The sequence below is a fragment of the Triticum aestivum genome, chromosome 4B, assembly GCF_018294505.1.
Source record: "Triticum aestivum cultivar Chinese Spring chromosome 4B, IWGSC CS RefSeq v2.1, whole genome shotgun sequence".
Lineage (NCBI taxonomy): Eukaryota > Viridiplantae > Streptophyta > Magnoliopsida > Poales > Poaceae > Triticum > Triticum aestivum.
This window is the reverse complement of record NC_057804.1, coordinates 106,747,766-106,769,077: the sequence shown is the minus strand read 5'-3', so window position 1 is coordinate 106,769,077 and position 21,312 is coordinate 106,747,766. Positions and strand designations below refer to the sequence as shown.

General features: G+C 42.5%; 1 protein-coding gene across 1 annotated transcript; it reads left to right on the top strand.

Moving 5' to 3' along the window:
- Positions 1-187: 187 nt before the first annotated feature.
- LOC123091308 (DNA polymerase delta catalytic subunit) lies at positions 188-14,043 on the top strand. The gene is made up of 30 exons (XM_044512784.1): positions 188-579; positions 1,556-1,666; positions 1,749-1,855; positions 1,953-2,112; positions 2,359-2,554; positions 2,642-2,777; positions 2,883-3,020; positions 3,253-3,330; positions 3,427-3,518; positions 4,348-4,414; positions 4,520-4,591; positions 5,219-5,305; positions 6,021-6,140; positions 6,217-6,315; positions 6,754-6,861; positions 6,956-7,051; positions 7,242-7,307; positions 7,432-7,488; positions 7,590-7,677; positions 7,787-7,866; positions 8,921-9,034; positions 11,791-11,905; positions 11,985-12,157; positions 12,238-12,309; positions 12,411-12,485; positions 12,573-12,662; positions 12,754-12,914; positions 13,216-13,289; positions 13,387-13,474; positions 13,564-14,043. Exons 1-30 carry the CDS (start codon positions 276-278, stop codon positions 13,649-13,651), a joined length of 3,312 nt encoding a protein of 1,103 aa, XP_044368719.1. The 5' UTR covers positions 188-275; the 3' UTR covers positions 13,652-14,043.
- The last annotated feature ends 7,269 nt before the right edge of the window (positions 14,044-21,312 follow it).

Sequence of the window (21,312 nt, the reverse complement as noted above, 5' to 3'; positions counted from 1 at the left end):
ATGAGTTCGAAGCACTGGAACAAATATTGGATGGTCCAAGATGCAATTTCTGTTGAATGTAAGCACATGTACATATCTGTACACCTGTTCACCGCACCCAAACGTTGACGCCAGCCCGATTTGCGTAAAGGCTATAGGGTTGGCGTATTCCCCTGTCGCCTCCCGTATAAACCCTACATCTCCAGCAATGGCGGGAACCCCAATTCCACATCCCCCGTTCCCCGCCTTTCCGCCTCTCTAGTCCCCATCCCCTCTCTCCCCCACCCTCTCCGGCGATGAGCTCAGTCGGGCGCGGCGGCAAGCGACGGGCGGGGCCTCCCGCAGCGCCATCTCCGCTGGCGGCGAAGCGGCCCCAGCCCATGCCGCCTGGCGCCCCACAGCCCCCTCCGCGGGCTGCCGCGGCGGCTGAGGAGGAGGATATGATGGACGAGGACGTTTTCCTGGACGAGACCATCCTCGCGGAGGACGAGGCGGCGCTGCTGCTGCTCGACCGCGACGAGGCCCTCGCCTCCCGTCTTTCCCGGTGGAAGCGCCCCGCCCTCCCCGCCGACCTCGTCTCCGGTTGCTCCCGCTCCGTCGGTACGGCCCCATTCCCTCTACCCGCTCGTCTTCCATCCCGAGATTGGTTAGTTCAGGCCTGCGTGGAAGGTGTAACTCGGGGCAGATCGAGTATTTTGCTCTTAAGCAACTGCCAATTGGCTAGGGGTTTGGTGTTCTTTTGTCCACAATGCCGCTTAAACCGAATTCATCTTGTTGATGCCTGGACTCGGGGACCTCTGGGATTTTGCGCATACAGCTTGTCCATTCAGTGCAGTTTAGGCTAAATCAAGTTCCACATTTTGGTTGATGTGTCGATTGGATTAGTGAACACTAATAACTTGGTTTTTGTTGTCGTGGGAGATGGACCTTTTGAGTGTGCCAGATGAACTGTGAAGGCGTGCTTTGAAAATAAATGCTTTGCGCTGGATGCGTGGGAGGTGATTGAATGTAAACCTGTAACCGATGCATTGCAGATTGTGAGATTATATGCAAAAGTCAAATGGTGTTATTTCTGGTCTGGAATTAGCAAATCTTTTGTATTCCAAGAGGCATCAAATCCTCCCCTGTTTTAGCTGTACTTCTCACATTTCTGCTCGCAGTCCGGGTCGTGTCGTTGGGTCTCAGAATCACTATCATCTTGGATAGATACACATAACTGCATGTGTGCATAATTATTGATTTGTTTTCTAGTTCGTACAGACTATATAAAATCTAAAGCTCATTAATTGGGTTCTGAAGTGTCCCTCTCTCTTATAAAGGTCCATGAACCTCCATATAGTCTGCACACTCTGTACGATTTTATAACATGTTAATTACATGGGGTACACAAAGAGGAAATGCTGCATCCACCAATTTCAAAATAAAATAAAAGTTTTAGGCTGTGCTCTGGAAGGATTGCTTGTCATAGCACTAATAGTTGCTAGCCGTTTTATTAATCTAAATTGGGTAATGCTTTATGTTAGATATACAGCTTCATCTTATCATTGATGCTGTTCTCTTCTGTTTGGTTTTCTAGTTTTTCAGCAGCTGGATATAGATTATGTTATTGGTGAGAGCCACAAAGAGTTTCTGCCCAACTCTTCTGGTCCTGCGGCTATAATCAGGATTTTTGGTGTCACCAGAGAAGGTTATATGTTTCTGTCTTCAAATGATTATTCTTCATCACGTGGCTTGTGCTGACGTGTGATACTATCTTATCATGTTCTCAGGTCACAGTGTGTGCTGTCAGGTGCATGGGTTTGAACCATATTTCTACATCAGCTGCCCGCCAGGAATGGGCCCTGATGATATTTCAGGCTTCAAACAAACATTAGAGGTTTCTACTTCTATCCTATTTTATGTTGGCCCTTCTGCTCAATGAAGGTACTTTGGAAGTACATTCTTTCCTTATACATTCTTCACTTGGTTTACAGGCGAGGATGAAGGAATCAAATAGGAATAGCAGTGTGCAAAGATTTGTGAAGAGTGTTGAGCTTCTGCAGAAGCAGACAATTATGCATTACCAGCCAAATAAATCTCAGTCCTTCCTCAAGATAGTAGTTGCCCTACCTACAATGGTTGCTAGCTGTCGTGGTCAGTGGTAGTTTAAGAACAGTACACTTATTTTCCATTCTTGTCAATTGACCTCGTTACCTCTATTTTCAATGAATAACCTTTATAGTCTAAAGAAGATTTTCATTTGCTTGCCTGCTAATTATTGTGTGAATTTTTACCTTTACTTTGTACCCACCTTCTCTGACTTTTCTGCATCTGTGGCTAGCATCATCATCGCATTTTTATGGCTTACCAAAATTGGCATATTTTTTGTGTGCATTATAGGCATCCTTGAAAGGGGCATAACGATTGGCAGTCTTGGTTCAAAGAGTTTCCTGACATATGAAAGCAATATTCTCTTTGCCCTTCGCTTTATGATTGACCGCAACATTGTTGGTGGCAATTGGATTGAACTTCCTGCTGGGAAGTATAGCAAAGCAACTCGCGCCATGTCCTATTGTCAGCTAGAGTTGGATTGCCTGTATCCCCCATACTGAATTTAATGCCTCCATCCTTATTTCTAAATCGTGATATTGTTCATTCGGTCATTCCTTAAGTCAACCAACAGATATTCAGATTTGGTAAGCCATGCTCCTGAAGGGGAATACTCTAAGATGGCTCCCTTTCGCATATTAAGTTTTGACATCGAATGTGCTGGTCGCAAAGGACACTTCCCAGAACCAACTCATGATCCGGTTATTCAGGTTTGTTTCATTATCGTTGTATTTTGATAAGCCACTACATTTAATTTCCGATGTGAATGCCTTTATGTGCATATTATCTTGACTTGCTTCCTTGGATTGAAATAGATTGCTAATTTACTCACGCTTCAAGGCGAAGCCCAGCCTTTTGTACGGAATGTCATGACTCTTAAATCATGTTCTCCCATTGTCGGAGTGGATGTAATGTCATTTGACACAGAGCGAGATATTCTACTTGCTTGGAGGGTGAGTGTTGCCTTATTCTGAGTTCACAGTGTCAGTTTTTTTGCGATCTATGATTGTATACAGATATAACCTGTATCCATGATTAAAAAACATGTTTTTGTTTGATGGTTTCTTTATATATACAGCTTGCTTTCTTTTTTCGTATTACACTCTTCCAAAGTTAAATACATTATCTGATGGCAGACAAGTAACTTTATTGATATCAACCTGGTTCTGCTTTGGTATTTCGCAGGATTTAATACGTGAGGCAGATCCTGATATTATAATTGGATACAATATCTGCAAATTTGATCTGCCATATCTTATTGAGGTACCCAAACTTTTGTAAAGTTTGCAACGCTCTTACTCATTGCCCAACCTGGCAATTTTCTATCTCTTAGTACAATATGGTTTCACATATTTGCAGAGAGCTGAAGTTCTCAAGATAGTGGAGTTTCCACTACTTGGTCGAATCAGAAATAGCCGTGTCCGTGTCCGTGATACCACCTTCAACTCAAGGTTATTTTTTTGAGTGCTAGTCTTTGTGCATTTTATATTTGTTTGCTCTAGTCCATGTTAGTTTGCCCATAGTGCATTGTAGACCACTAGGTAGTATTCAGTATCATTTGTGTTTTGCCCATTATGGTCAAATAGCTGTGCAATTCTCCAAGTTCTGTTTGGTTCTTTCCAGCGAGCCACTATGTTGCTGCTTCCTTTATTTTTAACTTGTGTGCCTACATATGCAGTCCTTGTTTAATTGATTCCAGTGATGCATAGTTTCTGATTTCAGATTTAGCTGAAATTATGCTGATCATGCTAATTTAATGCAAATGATGACTGATTAATTCTTGTTTTCAGTGCCATCTAATAAGTTTTAGCATTGCCATTCTCAGATATTTTATCCACAGTTTTTCCGCGTTCATATTTACGGGGTCATCCATAGATATCCCCTGTATTTTTTCTGGGGTCTATAATGGGCTTTCTACAATTCCGTCTTTGAGGAGTAAACACTCGGTTTGCTGTTTATATGCTATTCTTTGCAATGAAGGATAGTTAGGGAAATGCCATGATATTATGGACTTTACTATGCTTTGCAATTTTGTACCCTGCCTTAATTGTTGCATGCTAATGCTACAAGATTTTATGACCCTGCAAGGTGCAATAGCATATATTTTACATAGCATTTAGCAAATATTACCTCTGTTTCTAAATATAAGACGTTTTGGTACTTTAAATTGAACTGCCAAAATGTCTTATATTCAGGAACAGAGGGTGTAAAACTCAAGAACTTACTAGTAGTATTCACATGAAAAAAATTATTGATGGTGTGTTCGTTACTCTTATCCAGGCAATATGGTATGCGTGAAAGTAAAGATGTAACTGTGGAGGGAAGGGTACAATTTGATCTTCTGCAGGTTGTGATCTACTGTTTTACACAACTAGACCAGTAGTTTTTATTACTTTTAGTTACATGACAGTATCTCTTCTTCTCTCCATCCTTACTTTCTGCATGTGGGCAGGCTATGCAAAGGGATTACAAGCTGAGTTCTTACTCATTGAACTCTGTATCTGCACATTTTCTAGGGGAGCAAGTAAGTCCAACCATTTTAAGTGGCCTTAGTTACTGTTCAGCGCACCCCTAAGTATTGTATTCACTCATATTCATGCCGTTATTATTCAAACTCTTGTTGTGTTATGGGCTAAAATGGTATCCATGCCCATACAAGGGTGCATGACGCAAGTCCCATCTGTTCATTAGTACTGACGGAATCAAACATATTAGAATTTGGGGAAGAGTTATGCTCTTAGAAAAGGAGGTTGGTTTAGTCAGGGGAATCAAGATAAAAGTTTATTAGGAAGTGAAGATCCTATTCCTGTGGGACAAGCTAAGTCACTTATATAAAGGTCTACCATGTAATTATTTGAATTAAACAGTGAAATAATTAGAAGGTTCTCTAAGTCTCAGAGCCTTTCTAACACATCAGGGATGAGCCCTACCGGTTGTCGAGGACAAGTGCACTATCTCCAACCTTTGACTCTTAACCTACCAAATTATTCCGTCGTGAACCAAGGTCCAGAACACTTCGGACTGGAACTCAGTTTGACTACACTAAAATAATTCAAAAGTGTGCTAATTGCCTAATTTGATGCAAATGGCTCTGTAGTATTGATTAGTACTCTTTCTTTTTATTGTTCTGATATTAGATTTTCATGCGCAGAAAGAGGACGTTCATCATTCAATCATATCTGATCTTCAAAATGGAAACTCAGAGACACGAAGACGTCTTGCAGTTTATTGCTTGAAGGTCAGCTTAATTGTTCTTTGAGTCATCTGCTAATAAACTGCTGAAATGTGCTTATGAAGTAGATGGCTTAGTTATGGGCATTTTGTTCTACATTTCTGATTGGGCTTTGAAATTTTCCTTTTTTTTCTTTTCGAATAATGTCCTTGTAGGTTCTCAGAAGGATTCGGACTAATTTTGTCCAACTTAATTGTTATATATTGCTCTCACACTTCTCATCATAAGATATGTACCTAGTGGTCTGTAGTGCATGCTTTCAACATCATCATTAGTCTGAGATTGCAATTTTATGATTCACCGATGTCATTTTCTAAACACATTAGTCGTTTGGGAGGCAATATTACCATCGACATAGATGTCAAGAATGAAACAAGATAAATTTGAATTGGGACAACATACATATTAATATATTCTATTTGTCTAATAATCTCTTTCACTTGAAGACTTACCTTGCCACTTGCATTATGTATACTTAAGAAATTTCCCCAAATTATGTTACCATCTGATGAATGAGCAACAATTCAATGTTTGAAAAACAGTTGTAATACATGGAAACATTTGCTCCCTATCTCTGGCCAGTAGGTCTGCTGGTATCTTAGTTGTAAGCTAGGATGATACTTGTGCAAAATCACCTGTAAAATTTGTACCTTTGAGTTGATCACTAGCCTTTCCTCGAAGTGTGTTCCCAACATGCTCTTTTCCATTTCTGTACACACAGGATGCTTATCTTCCACAAAGACTGTTAGACAAATTGATGTACATCTACAACTACGTAGAGATGGCGAGGGTCACAGGAGTTCCCATTTCTTTTCTGCTCTCGAGGGGACAGAGCATTAAGGTGACAACAACATCCAATTCTGCCAATAGATATATTCCACTCTAGCATTCTAACAGGAATTTCAATTGGTCTTCAGGTCCTCTCACAGTTACTGAGGAAAGCAAAACAGAGAAATCTTGTTATACCAAACATAAAGGGCCAAAGTTCTGGGCAAGATACCTTTGAGGGTGCAACTGTAAGTCGATTGACATGATCTGCATTTTCCAACCTCATTGTCTTTTTTGTCATGATGCAGTAGCAGCTATTACACTTACTACATATTTATTTACCACGCCACAAAAACATCATACTGCACATTAGGACCCTTTGAATTTCTTGCCTTGACCGTATAGATATTGTTATGTGAGATAAGGAATTTTTCCATACTGACAACTAGGTTATCACCACTAATGCAAAAAAGTACTGTGGATCATGCATAATGCATCTTGTTTTCTTACCATGAACACATATTTGTGTATACCAACTCTCTTTCCACCTGGGAAGTAAGGAAGCATTCAGCAATATTTTTACTTCTCCATTTTCTAAACTGGTCATACAATGAAAAATATCTTTCTTTTTTTTCCGTTTTATTGTCCAATGATTCTTGTTTTCTGTAATCTGTGTCACAATTTAGGTTTTGGAGGCAAGGGCTGGATTTTATGAGAAGCCCATTGCAACTTTGGACTTTGCTTCTCTGTATCCATCCATCATGATGGCCCATAACCTATGCTACTGCACTTTGGTAAACATAATTCTTTTAATTGCTATGCTAATACCTAAACAAAAAACAATGCTGTCTGAATATTGGGTTAATGTGTCTTCTAATGGGTTTTAAGGTTCCCCCTGAGGATGTCCGTAAACTCAACTTGCCTCCAGAAAGCCTCTACAAAACCCCATCTGGTGAAATATTTGTGAAACCAGAGTTGCAAAAGGTAATTCTTTCCCGGCACTTAACTCTTCTAACAATTCCGTGGAAAAAGTGATGATTATGTGCATTAAGCGAGGCTGGGGGTACCACTTCTCTGTTCTATTTTTTAAAAATATTTTTTGCTTCCTGGCATGGTAAACGATCTTCGTGACAGAAACAGTGTTTCCTAACCAATATTATGTCTCCAATATCAGGGTATACTTCCTGAAATCCTTGAAGAACTGTTGGCTGCTCGAAAAAGAGCAAAAGCAGATTTGAAGGTATATTTCTCCCATGTTATTACCGTGAGAAAATTATAGTCAAGACTCTTTGGATTTGTAAATGCTAAACATTGTGCATTACATGTCTTCAGTCCTATATTATAATCACCAGTAACCTTTTCAGGAAGCAAAGGACCCATTCGAAAGGGCGGTTCTTGATGGTCGTCAGCTTGCCCTAAAAGTACTTAAATATATATTTACTAACACTCTCGCCCCCCTCAAACAGTGGTACATAAAACACGACTCCTTGAATCTTGACATTGTTTAATGGTTCTATTTCAGATAAGTGCAAATTCAGTTTATGGTTTTACTGGTGCTACTGTTGGTCAATTGCCCTGTTTAGAGATTTCTTCGAGTGTTACGAGCTATGGTGAGCATGAATTCTTCGTTTAATATAGTGCACGTGTACATTGTGTAGTACCCTGAAACATTCAAGAACATGTTGAATTGTGTGGCACTAAAGGATTTTTATTGTACAGGTAGACAGATGATTGAGCACACAAAGAAGCTTGTTGAGGATAAATTCACAACACTTGGAGGCTATGAGCATAATGCAGAGGTGTACTATCAGTTACCATATCCTGTGTTTGTATAAGCTTGCAATATTTCATGTTAACTTGTCTGCTCTACGTTAGAAAGTTGTCAAGCCTTCAGTTACCCATTTCCATCTGATACGTCAGATATCAATCCACGAGGTATTCTATATCAGATTGGAACCGATGACTTATATCTGCATACAGTTCCTTAGCATTTACTCCCTCCGTAAAGAAATATAAGAGCGTTTAGATCACTACTTTAGTGATCTAGAATCTGTCCATCTCAGCGGGACATGGTGGCAAATCGTTTCCACAAAGGAGTGTTAAAACTACACAACATTAGTTTTGGCTGGATATTGTTAAGCTTCATGCACTAGCCAACACAACCAAAAGTCCAAACTCATGGAAAGGGCTAGGCAATCCACATATACACTTCAGCACCCCTCTCACGTGAAACGCGTGAAGTCAACACGTGAATAGACTCAGAGGTATGGATCAAGAGGTCTATACGTGGACACAGAGGGGGCAACGCCAATTTTTGAATGCATTGCGAAAGCCAAGACTTGAACTCAAGATCTTAGGCTCTGATACCATGTTAAGCTTCATGCACTAGCCAACGCAGCCAAAAGTCTGAACTCATGGAAAGGGGCAATCCACATATACACTTCAACAGATATTAGCACAATGTTGGCTCAGAACTATTTGTAATGTCCCTGCAAAGGTGGCAGTTTTGTGAAGCTTCACTAGAGTTTCAATGACATGTGGGACCTGGACCCACATGGTATTCTTGTACCTGGTGTTATTTTTCCAAGATGTAACTTCCCTGTGTCATGTTTCTGATTTCCCCCAAATCTTATATGCAAGTAGCAACATCAGGACCTTGTTCATGTGAATCTTGCTTCCATACATTCAATTGGTTTGCAGGCTAGATATCAGCATAATAATCACTTTCTGATCTGTATGCAATCCTTTTTTTCCTGCTTTAGTCTATATGCACTTGGTTAGTCTATTTGTTGGGAGTTTCACACTTTTCATTTATGTTCTGATGGTTGACGCAAATTCTTTTGGACATTCCAGGTGATCTATGGAGATACTGATTCTGTGATGGTACAGTTTGGTGTTTCTACAGTTGAGGACGCAATGAAATTGGGAAGAGAAGCTGCAGAGTATATTAGTGGAACATTTATTAAGGTGACTACAGAAATATACTCTTGTCATTCACTTGGTATTGTAACATTGTTTCGAGGGAAAACAGTGGGAAATATCACACTATAACTTAATATCAATTACTCCCTCCGTTTCTAAATATAAGCCTTTTTAGAGATTTATTACGGACTACTTATGGATGCATATAGACGTATTTTAGAGTGTAGATTCACTCATTTTGCTCCGTATGTAGTCCATATTGGAATCTCTAAAAGAGCTTATATTTAGGAACGGAGGGAGTAGAAGGGAAGTTTAGAGATACATAAGTGAAGCAATAATAACAGCAACAAAGCCCTGTCAAGTTAGGGTATGCTAGAGTTGAAAGTTGAAACCCAGTCATGGTTCTGGCACGTGGATAGCTAACTTCCACTCACCTGCCCATGGGTAGTTCGTTGGTGATATTCCAGTCCGCCAGGTCTCTCTTTACGGACTCCTCCCATGTCATGTTTGGTCTTCCCTTACCTCTCTAGACAATATCAGCACACTTTAATCTTCTGCTATGCACCGGCGCTCTGGAGGCCTGTGTTGTATAGCCCAAACCATCTCAGATGATGTTGGACAAGCTTCTCTTCAATTGGTGCTACCCCAACTCTTATCACGTATGTCATCATTCTGGACCCGATCCTTGTGTTGCCCGTGCTTTGCAACGGGAGCATACATACTTTAGTGGTTCAACACAATCATGTCTCCTCGTACACATCATACAATATTGTGACCCAATATCATTTTTTTGTTATGATTAACAAATGCCGACATAGCGTGACTCTATCCACTACCACCGCGAAAGATTGCGAAGAGGAGAAGGAAGCCATGGGGGCCTGGGCCATGGACAGCTCGAGCCACAACTTGGTTGCGTGGAGGAGCGCGGTGGCGAGCGGGAGCGATCCCCTTTTCCCAGCGCCACCAGCATCCGCTAGGCGTGCCTCATCGGCTCGGATCAGCGTGTCCCTGATGAGGATACACCTCGGCAACACCGATCCTGACATTCAGGAGGCCCTAGGGCTAATTTTGAACAACACGCATACCTCTTATAGTAAAACAAAATTATTCCCTCTCTTGTATCTATGCCACAAAAATGTGTATGATAAGTTCTATACATTGCCACATAATAACTTTCAATAGATTCAACAATTTCAGGAAAACATTTTTAATTCTAAACCAAATAAAATTTCTGAAATAAGAGATGAAAGAAGAAATTTAAATGTTGGCTAATCTTTAAATCTCGAAGAAAAATGCATATGTCTGACATGGTCACGCATGGAAAATAGATCAGCACATATAGATCCATCTGTACGTGCATCATAAATCAAAGAAGAGAAAACATGGTACAAGGAAAGTGTAGGAAAATAATGCCAGAATTGACGGCTTGCCGTGAACTGCACAGATTGTGTGCAGCTGACATCAGTCCGGATGGCCCGCACAAGAAAAATATCAATAAGAAGTAATAGACAAAAAAATCCACTATGAAATAAATAAATTAAATGTTGAGTCACAGGAACCATTGCAAAGGCTATATCTATTGATTAGCCCTTTGCTTGACGAACAGGAGTGGTCTAAAAGAGGTGATATGCTTGAAGAAATGCAACAGCAGTAAAGAAAGGTAGCAGCAGTATTTTCTTTTTTGACTGGAAGGGAAAAGAAAAAAATTGAGAGAGGGAAAAGGAAATTAAAGATTTCTTTTGAGGGTATAAAGATAAGGACAGGAGAGAGCCCTATCATGTAAATAAGTTGGGCCTTCTGGCTTGTTCAATTTCTTCACTGCATGTATATAGATGGGCCTATGTGCTCACAGACGAGCGGGCAGCCATATAGCAGGCTTGTGTGCACACTGCCAAAAAACCCGGACGAACCGGACGCAACAAAATCGGTGGAAAGTGTAGAGGATGGACGGACAGAACGGGTGACATGGGGAGAGGTTGACGAAAAGAAGATGTACAACGGACCGTTAAGTTCTTTTTTGATAGGATAGATGAGTAAGTCATCTCTATAACATGGATAGTATTAAGTTCTTTTTTGATAGGAGAGATAAGTAAGTCATCTCTAGAACATGGATAATATGTACCCGTGACGTTCATCCTAGTCTCTAGTGTCTTTCCCTAATAGTCACAAGCCTGTTCACCCTCTAAGGTGACTTGTATCTTTCAATCTGATCAGGACTTGGAGATGTGTGTAAGGAGCATTTCTGCACTAATTCTTGTATTGAAGGTCTGGCCATTGGAAAAGATAAATCCAACCAATAAATCAAGCAATTGGTGATCTCATCAGAAGCATAGTAAAAAAACAGAAGGAACTGGGGTGTTGAAAGGATCAGGGGCTACATTTTCGTTAGCATGATATTCATTTATAGGGCCAGATTCGAGGGTTGTAAAGGGTTCAAGAGGGGTTGTGAGAGAGCCATAATCTATGTTGTGCTAAGGAATTTGTGGCTAGCCTCACCAACTCTTTTCTCATCTGTTATTGTTTATTGTTTCATCACCATTACTTTGGTTTTCTCTACGAGGCTCATCCACTTTGTTCTTGGTAGCTGCATGCTTGTTCGATATCTCACAATATCAGATCAGATCCTGTAACTGCTTCACATTACATCAGTGTTATAATATAACATGTTCGTTCCTGTAATAAATCCTAGCTGAATTTAAGGCCTTGTCTTCCTGTTCTATGTTTATAACCCAAGTATCCGATTTTGTTAAGCTAATAACTTTTAATTTTAATATTTGTTGAGTTTTACATCTGTTGTGCAGCCTATCAAGCTAGAGTTTGAGAAAGTTTACTTTCCATACCTACTGATCAGCAAGAAGAGATATGCTGGTTTGTACTGGACAAATCCTGAGAAATTTGACAAAATGGACACAAAAGGTATTCTGTGCATTATAGTTGTCTGATGTGTCATCCTACTTTCCTGCTTTAACATGTATTCTTCTACCTTTGCATACAGGTATTGAAACAGTTCGAAGGGACAATTGTTTATTGGTAAAGAACCTGGTGACTGAGTGCCTTCATAAAATACTAGTGGACCGAGATGTTCCTGGTGCAGTCCAATATGTCAAGAATACCATATCTGATCTATTAATGAACCGTGTGGACTTGTCACTTCTGGTTATAACAAAGGTGAATTAGTATGCAGTTAACCCATAAAGATCACTAAAGCTTGAAATCCTCAGGTTACTCACAATGGCTCTGATCTGCAGGGTTTGACAAAAACAGGAGAAGACTATGCTGTAAAGGCTGCCCATGTGGAGCTTGCTGAGAGGATGCGGAAGGTACTGACACTTGATATTTTTCCTAAATGGTGCTTATCTTTGTTCATTCCTTGTGGAGATTGGAGGCGTGTGACTGGCATAATTCTGATTCTTTTGAGCAGAGGGATGCTGCTACTGCACCAACTGTTGGCGACCGGGTTCCTTATGTTATAATAAAAGCAGCAAAAGGGGCAAAGGTAACTGATATGTATTTGCTGTTGTAGAGCCATATATTTCTTCCGTTATACGTAGCTGTGTTGATACATTTGTCTTTCTGCATACAGGCATACGAGAAGTCAGAAGATCCAATTTACGTTCTGGATAATAACATTCCAATAGATCCTCAGTACTACCTTGAGAACCAAATTAGCAAAGTTTGTCCAGAACACCCTTCTTTATATTCAAAACTTACCCCCCGGCCCCCACCCATTTTTTTTTTCTAATGAATTATAAAATGTTTGCCAGCCACTGTTAAGAATATTTGAACCAATTCTGAAGAACGCGAGCAGAGAACTGCTTCATGGAAGTCATACCAGAGCTGTTTCAATCTCAACACCTTCAAATAGCGGGATAATGAAATTTGCCAAGAAACAACTGACTTGCCTTGGATGCAAAGCAGTTATAAGGTAATTCTGCTACTCCCTCTACAAACTAATATAAAAACGTTTAGATAACTAAAATAGTGATCTAAATGCTCTTATATTAGTTTACGGAGGGAGTACAATATTGCAAAAAATTATGCACTCTATTTTTCTTCTGTTGAACCTGTGAGCATTTGCTTCCCAATATTTAATTCTGCAGTGCAGATGCCGTACTTTAAAACGACCTTTCATTCTAATATTCCTGTTCCAGCAGTAAAGCCATAATTTTACTCCCTTCGCTGTAATGAAGACCCAGTCTTCTAACCGACCCATTGTCACCCTGCAGCGGTCCCAACCAAACACTTTGCTCACATTGCAAGGGAAGGGAAGCAGAGTTATACTGCAAAACAGTAGCAAATGGTAGGATTTCAATCCTCTGAAATGTTTCTCAAATTGGTAAAAGGTAAACCATCTCCAAGCGTCTGATGACTGACTGGTTTACCTTCAACATCCACAGTTTCTGATTTGGAGATGCTCTTTGGGAAGCTATGGACGCAGTGCCAGGAGTGCCAAGGCTCCCTACACCAGGACGTTCTGTGCACCAGGTTTGCTCATCAAAATTTGTTCATCAGCACACTCCAATCTTTGAACTTGAACCAAAAGCTTAAGACTCCTGTTGGTGACATCATTGTAGTCGGGACTGCCCTATTTTCTACCGGCGGAGGAAGGCACAGAAGGACATGGCTGAAGCTAGGGTGCAGCTTGATCGTTGGGACTTCTGAGTCCTCAATGCTCTGAGGACTCATTTTTCTCCCTCTGCCAACTTGTAAGGGTGTTATCGTGAATGGCGCGCTGCCGCTAAGATCACGTGATTGCATCATGATACATGATGGGCCAGGGCTACGGAGGGAGATCGGTAGCGTTTGCTCCGAGTTCGAATGGGGTTTGAGGTAGGCTTGTTGTATGGTTAATGCGTGTGTCTGCTTAGTCTGTAGCCAGTATTAACCATGACAGATGGTTGAGCTTCCCTAATTGTGCCGGACTGCTGATGCGTAAGTAGAAGTAGAAAAACTCATCTTGTAAGTTGGTCAGAATTTTTATGTAGCAATGTCTATCGGCATGTTTTTGTAATTTGTCCTGCTCAATTATATTTGAGAAAAGATTTAAAAAATCATATGTGTGTTTTACACTATTCATTTGTATACGTTCACATGTTCTAAAATGACTTTCATGCATATGAGTTTTTCATCTGTTTCATAAACTTGGATTGGTGACTTTTTGTTTTTTTTGTTTCTTTCGGCTTTTGTGTCTTTCAAAGGTCTATCTAAGCTTTTGGATGAATCTTTTCTTTGAGAAAATATTACTTTCTTGCGGGAAAATGTGTTTCTTTTTGCTTTCGCGAGTGACACGGTTTTGCTTTCATGAGAAGCATGGATTTGCTTTTGTGAGAGGCACGGCTGTGTCTCTTGAAAACAAAAAGAAAACATGTGTTCTTTTTTGCTTCCATGATACATGAATTTGCTTTCATGAGAGGCACGGATCATGCCTTTACAAAAAAACATGTATTCTTTTTTCTTTTGCGTGAGGCATGGCTGTGTCTTTCGGAAATGAAAAAAACGTGTTTCTGTTTGTTTTCCCTTTCATGAGAGGCATGTTTTTGCTTCCGTCATAGGCACAACTGTGCCTCTCGAAAGTAAAAAAAAAATCTTTTTATTCCTTCAATGAAAGGTACGGTTTTGCTTCTGCTAGAGGCATGGTCGTGCCTCTTGAAAATGGAGAAAGAACGCATTTTCTATTTTTTTCGCGAGAGGCACGGTTTTGCTTCCGTTGCCGCGCCTCTCGTAAACGACTTTAGGGAAGGAAAATAATACATTCCTATTTTTTTTTTTGGTTTTTCATCTGTCTTTTTGTAAAAAAAAGTTCATGAAAATCTATCAACATGAGATCTAGTTTTGAAGGTCTCGACGCGAGAATTCAACAATGAAAACGGTTTGAGATTTGAATGCACGGTTAAGAGATAAAACGTTTTAAATGGATATATAAAAAAAGAGAAAACTCACGGGTTGCGACAAATGGTGCATATGTAGTGTGCCATTTGTCGCAATCTGAGGAGGTGGAACTGATCTTTGGAAGGAGATTTTGGGGACATGTGTGCAGAGCCGGGCTAGGTTGAATATGACTTTGAGTTGAGACTGTGCCGGCACATTATCTTGAGATTTACGAAGTTACTGTAGACGCCTTGACGTCGACGGGAACGTCTCCTTTCACTGAAAGCATATTGTTAGAAATCCTGAAATAAATTTAAAAATAATGCGAGCACCAAGGCTTAAACCTTTACGAGATGGGGATACCACTGTCCCTCTAACCATCCAACAACAGGTTGGTTCGCGTTCCCTCTCTCCTAGTTCTAGTTGTGATTCACTTTTATGTGATGTAACCGTGACAGGATAGTACTACAATTTTGATTTGTTATTAGATGCATCTTGACAGTCAAGGACTCTCGGCTTGGATCAGTTTACATTTTTCAAAGATAGCTCCCAGCAAATGCAAAAATATGTTGCAAGCTTATTTATGTGCATAATACATGTTATGGCGCTGCTAAAAAGAGGGCGCGAGAGGGCCGGCCGGGCGCCTTTTTGCCCACGGCCGTGCAAGAGGAAAGAGATTTCCTTCTTAATTCTTGCTTTATTAGATCGATACATCTCCTCTCTTTATATAAAGAGCTTTACTTTGACTCCCAAGCAAGGCTTACTTGACCCCTAAGCAAGCGATCCTTATCTCTAATTAACCCTAAGACTAATGGGCCCATTAGGCCCATTACGTACTCTAACACTACACCCCGCCTGGACATGCAGCTTGTCCTCGAGCTGCAGCCTAACCAACTTATAACCATGACTCGACGCAACACAAATCTAACACCTAAAAACAAGCCTTTTACATCTTGGCTTGTTTTTTTTATTATTCTCAATCTGAAATAGACTAGGACGCTTTATTTTGGACATGCACGTGTACAACCACCTGGATTCCATGGACACCACCTGGACAAAATGAGTGCATATGTATGGCTGTTGGTCTGCACCGCACATGGAAGAGTGGAGGGCTTGCGATGGAGAATGACGAGGAGGGGTGCGCCCCCCAACCGCCGATGTCGCAGACTTTGAGGTCGCTGCCCGCGGGGAAAACAGCATGCCAGCCGCCCGTGGGTGAAACTGCATGCCCAAGATCCCTGACGCAGCGGACGAGATCGAGGTCCTTTGTACAGCAAAGGGCAACTTGGAGGAGCGGCAGCTGCAGACCACGCATCTCCCGCACACGCCGACGCGCTAGGAGGCCGCGCGCAGCAGCCTGCAGCCTCACCGCCGCCGACATGTGGCGGGTAGCGATCCAAGACCGAAGCGGTGACGGCGACGACAGGGACTTGATCTGCTGGATGTGGACGCCCTGGGATGCGGCGACACTGATGGGAACGAGGTCGTCGCACTCCCGTCATAGGGCATCCCATACTGGGCGGTGGAGCTGACCGGCGGTGGCTGCTGCAGCTGCAGCGGCTGCTGCGCTGTCGCGCCGGGCAGCGGCAGCGGCTGCTGTGGCGGAGCGCCGGGCGCGGCGGAGGCCGCTAGGAGCGGCGACTGCCACTGCAACCAAGGCTGGGAGGTGGTGGCGATGGATGGCGACTGCTGTAGCGGCCCTGCGAGCGTGGCGAAGACCGCCTGGTACGGCGGCTACCATGGCAGCCACGACGGCGTGGGGGCGACGATGGGCGGCGCAACCGGGTGCGGCCCGTAGGACCTGACCAAAAACAGGTGGATCTCTTGGACCGCCTGGGTTAGGTCCCGCAGCAGCCCGGACACCTCCTCCTAGGTGAGGACGGTGGGGGCGGGCGCGACAGAGGATCCCGACGCGAGCAGGAGCGGGGTGACGGTCGTGGTGGTCGCCGGAGGCGACAAGGTGACCAGTAGCGAAAGAGACGGGCTTGGCGGCGGTGAAGACATGATCGAACCGAAGCTAGCTGATACCAAATTGTTATGGCGCTGCTAGAAGGAGGACGCGAGAGGGCCGGCCGGGGGCCTTTTTGCCCTCGGCCGTGCAAGAGGGAAGAGATTTCCTTCTTAATTCTTGCTTTATTAGATTGATACATCTCCTCTCTTTATATAGAGAGGTTTACTTGACTCCCAAGCAAGGCTTACTTGACCCCTAAGCAAGCGACCCTTATCTCTAATTAACCCTAAGACTAATGGGCCCATTAGGCCCATTACGTACTCTAACAACACAAGTTTTAACCAAACTAAAACACAGAAATCAAATGTGCATCAACATGGAGAGGTAAACCAAATCTCAAGAAGAAGCACTAATATATGGAAATTAATCTCAAAAATTAAATTTTAGAAGTGCATGGCTAGGACGACATTCACTGGCGGAGGCGACGATGACATCCTATTTATTCTGCGGTGTGGCAACCATTTGTGGCACTTGGAGAGGTAGTTTGTGTGTCGTGGATCTGGGCCCCATCCAGATTCGTCGTTGGCACGCTATGGCATTGCCGCGGTGCGAGTTTGGGGCCATGGATACAGGGCTGAGCAATGCGTGCATCGACGAATGATGTCATCACGAATGCGTTCCCGAGGTGTCGGTGCGGGTGGTCTCTGACGTGGCTAGTCTATGATGCCGTGGCGCACATGCTGCTGTTGGTGAGGCGTCGGGGTGTCAGCTCTTTTCTCTAGCTTGCTTGTCTGTCACCGGCACCCCGGGCTTCACCATGGAGTTTTTCTATGGCTGAGCCTCCTCCCACGAGGCTCGTCGAGGTGGAGGGTTCCTTGGCTTTGGGCAAAAGCTTTGGCTGATGGGGGTCGGTATCCGTGGCCAAGGCGTCCATGTGCATCTTTTTCCTTCTCGGAGGCGTTGTAGAATGATAGTCTCCAACATATCTATAATTTTTGATTGTTCCATGCTATTATAGTATCAATCTTGGATGTTTTATATGCAATTTTATATCATTTTTGGGCCTAACCTATTAACCTAGTACCTAGTGCCACCTGCTGTGTTTTGTTTGTTTTTGGCTTTTTAGAAAATCAATATCAAACGGAGTCCAAACACGATAAAACTTTACGGTGATTTTTTTATGGACTAGAAGGGACCCATGAAGGCTCGGGAGAAGACCAGAGTGACAAGCTCACCAGGCGCGCCCCCTGAGCTTGTGAGCCCCTTGTGGCACCTCTTGACCTAATTTCGCCTCTTAAATTCCCAAATATTCTCAATATATCAGAGGGCCACCCAAACTTTTTTTTCGCTGCCGCAAGCTTATGTTCTTCTGCGATCACATCTGGGGCCCTTCTCCGGTACTTTGCCAGAGGGGGAATCGATCACGAAGGGCTTCTACATCATCCTTGCTGCCCTACGGGTGATGCGTGAGTAGTTCATCACAGACCTACAGGTCCATAACTAGTAGCTAGATGACTTCTTCTCTCTCTTTGATCTTCAGTACCATGTGCTCCTCGAACTTCTTGGAGTTCTATCCGATGTAATCTTCTTTTGCGGCGTGTATTTTGGGATCCGATGAATTGTGAGTTTATGATCAGATTATTTATGAATATTAGTTGAGTCTTCTCTGTACTTTATTATGCATGATTGTTATAACTTTGCATTTTTGTCCGATCTATCCGTTTGGTTTGGCCAACTAGATTGATTTATCTTGCAATGGGAGAGGTGCTTTGTGGTGGGTTCAATCTTGCGGTGCTCTATCCCAGTGACAAAGTAGGGGACAAGACACATATTTGTATTGCTGTCATTAAGGATAAAACGATGGGGTTTATTCATATTAGTTGAGTTTACTTTGTCTACATCATGTCATCTTGCTTAAGGCGTTACTCTGTTTTATACTTAATATCCTAGATGCATGCTGGATACGGTCGATGGGTGGAGTAATAGTAGTAGATGCAGGCATGAGTCGGTCTAGTCTCGGATGTGATGCCTATATACATGATCATTGCCTTGAATATCGTTATAACTATGCATTTTCTATCAATTGCCCAACATTAATTTATTCACCCACCGTATGCTATGTGCTCGAGAGAGAAGCCTCTAGTGAAAACTATGGCCCCCAGGTCTACTTTTATCATATATAAAAACACAAAAATACCTTGCTGCAATTTTCTATTTTATTTTATTTTATGTTTATAATTTATTTATCTTCCACTACGAGATTTAATCCTTGCAAGTAACCGCCGAGGGGATTGACAACCCTCTTGTTTGCGCTGGGTGCAAATATTTGTTTTTGTGTGTGCAGGTGCTGCTAACGAGGTTCTGTGTGGTTCTCCTACTGGATTGATAATCTTGGTTCTTAACTGAGGGAATTACTGCTTCATCCTCTCCTCTTCGAGTAAATTCCAACGCAGCTCACAAGTAGCATAGTAGAGTTCACCTTGGCACTAGGTCATGGTTGGCTAGATCTTAGTAGTGGATGCTGTTCCCGTGGCCGGATCCCCTCCTGTAGGGTTCTGTGGGGTTGTAGTGTGTGGGGTGATGTCTACTACACAACCTTCTTCTTGTAGACGTTGTTGGGTTTGCAAGTGCACAAGTTTGTAGGACAGTAGCAAATTTCCCTCAAGTGGATGACCTAAGGTTTATCAATCCGTAGGAGGCGTAGGATGAAGATGGTCTCTCTCAAACAACCCTGCCACCAAATAACAAAGAGTCTCTTGTGTCCCCAACACACCCAATACAATGGTAAATTGTATAAGTGCACTAGTTCAGCGAAGAGATGGTGATACAAGTGCAAAATAGATAGTAGATAAAGGTATTTGTAATCTGAAATAATAAAAACAGCAAGGTAGCGAGCGATAAAAGTGAGCGTAAACGGTATTGCAATGATAGGAAACAAGGCCTAGGGTTCATACTTTCACTAGTGCAAGTTCTCTCAACAATAATAACATAGATAGATCATATAACAATCCCTCAACATGCAACAAAGAGTCACTCCAAAGCCACTAATAGCGGAGAACAAACGTAGAGATTATGGTAGGGTACGAAACCACCTCAAAGTTATTCTTTCGGATCGATCTATAAAAGAGTTCGTACTAGAATAACACCTTAAGACACAAATCAACCAAAACCCTAATGTCACCTAGATACTCCATTGTCACCTCAAGTATCCGTGGGCATGATTATACGATATGCATCACACAATCTCAGATTCATCTATTCAACCAACACAAAGTACTTCAAAGAGTGTCCCAAAGTTTCTACCGGAGAGTCAAGAACGTGTGCCAACCCCTATGCATAGGTTCATGGGCGGAACCCGCAAGTTGGTCACCAAAACATACATCAAGAGGCACATGATATCCCATTGTCACCACAGATAAGCACGACAAGACATACATAAGTGTTCTCATAAAAGACTCAATCCGATAAGATAACTTCAAAGGGGAAAACTCAATTCATCACAAGAGAGTAGAGGGGGAGAAATATCATAAGATCCAACTACAATAGCAAAGCTCGTGATACATCAAGATCGTGCCATAGAGGGAACACGAGAGAGAACACGAGAGAGAGAGAGAGAGATCAAACACATAGCTACTGGTACATACCCTCAGCCCCGAGGGTGAACTACTCCCTCTTCGTCATGGAGAGCGCCGGGATGATGAAGATGACCACCGGTGAAGGATCCCCCCTCCGGCAGGGTGCCGGGAAGGGCTCCCGAGAGGTTTGGTGGCTACAGAGGCTTGCAGCGGCGGAACTCCCAATCTATCCTGATCCGTGGATGTTTTTAGGGTACGTGGGACTATATAGGCGAAAGAAGTCGGTCAGGGGGTGCTCGAGGGGCCTACGAGACAGGGGGGCGCACCCTACAGGGGGGCGCGCCCTCCTATCTCGTGGAGTCCTCGAGTATCTTCTGACTTGAACTCCACGTCTCCAGGATGATATTCTTCCAAAAAATCACGTTGCCGAAGGTTTCATTCCGTTTGGACTCCGTTTGATATTCCTTCTCTTCGAAATACTGAAACAGGCAATAAAACAGCAATATGGGCTGGGCCTCCGGTTAGTAGGTTAGTCCCAAAAATGATATAAAAGTGTATAATAAAGCCCATAATCATTTTAAAACAGATAATATAATAGCATGGAACAATCAAAAATTATAGATACGTTGGAGACGTATCATGGGGCTCTAGACGAAAGCCTTTTTCCAATGGGGGTTGGTGCCGGTGACATTGACGCTCGTGGGTGCCATTTACTCCTTGGAGGTGTTATCGAATAGCTTCTTCATTCCTACTCTGGGTCTTTGGCCCCCGGTTGTTGGTTTTTGTTTGGTGGAGGTCCTATTTTGGTAAGGGTCTGCTCGTGATTGTCCCCTAATCAATCATGTTGTTGTGTGGTTTCTGATCAATTTTTTCTAATAAAAAGGGGCAACTCTATTCTTCTTAACGAAATTGGAGGAGCACCCTTCCTC

Excerpts from the sequence above, each read along its gene's own strand:
- LOC123091308 (XM_044512784.1), top strand. The coding sequence starts at position 276 with ATGAGCTCAGTCGGGCGCGGCGGCAAGCGACGGGCGGGGCCTCCCGCA. Across the intron at positions 1,856-1,952 it reads GCTTCAAACAAACATTAGAG|GCGAGGATGAAGGAATCAAA; the intron begins GTTTCTACTTCT and ends CTTGGTTTACAG. Across the intron at positions 3,331-3,426 it reads ATCTGCCATATCTTATTGAG|AGAGCTGAAGTTCTCAAGAT; the intron begins GTACCCAAACTT and ends ACATATTTGCAG.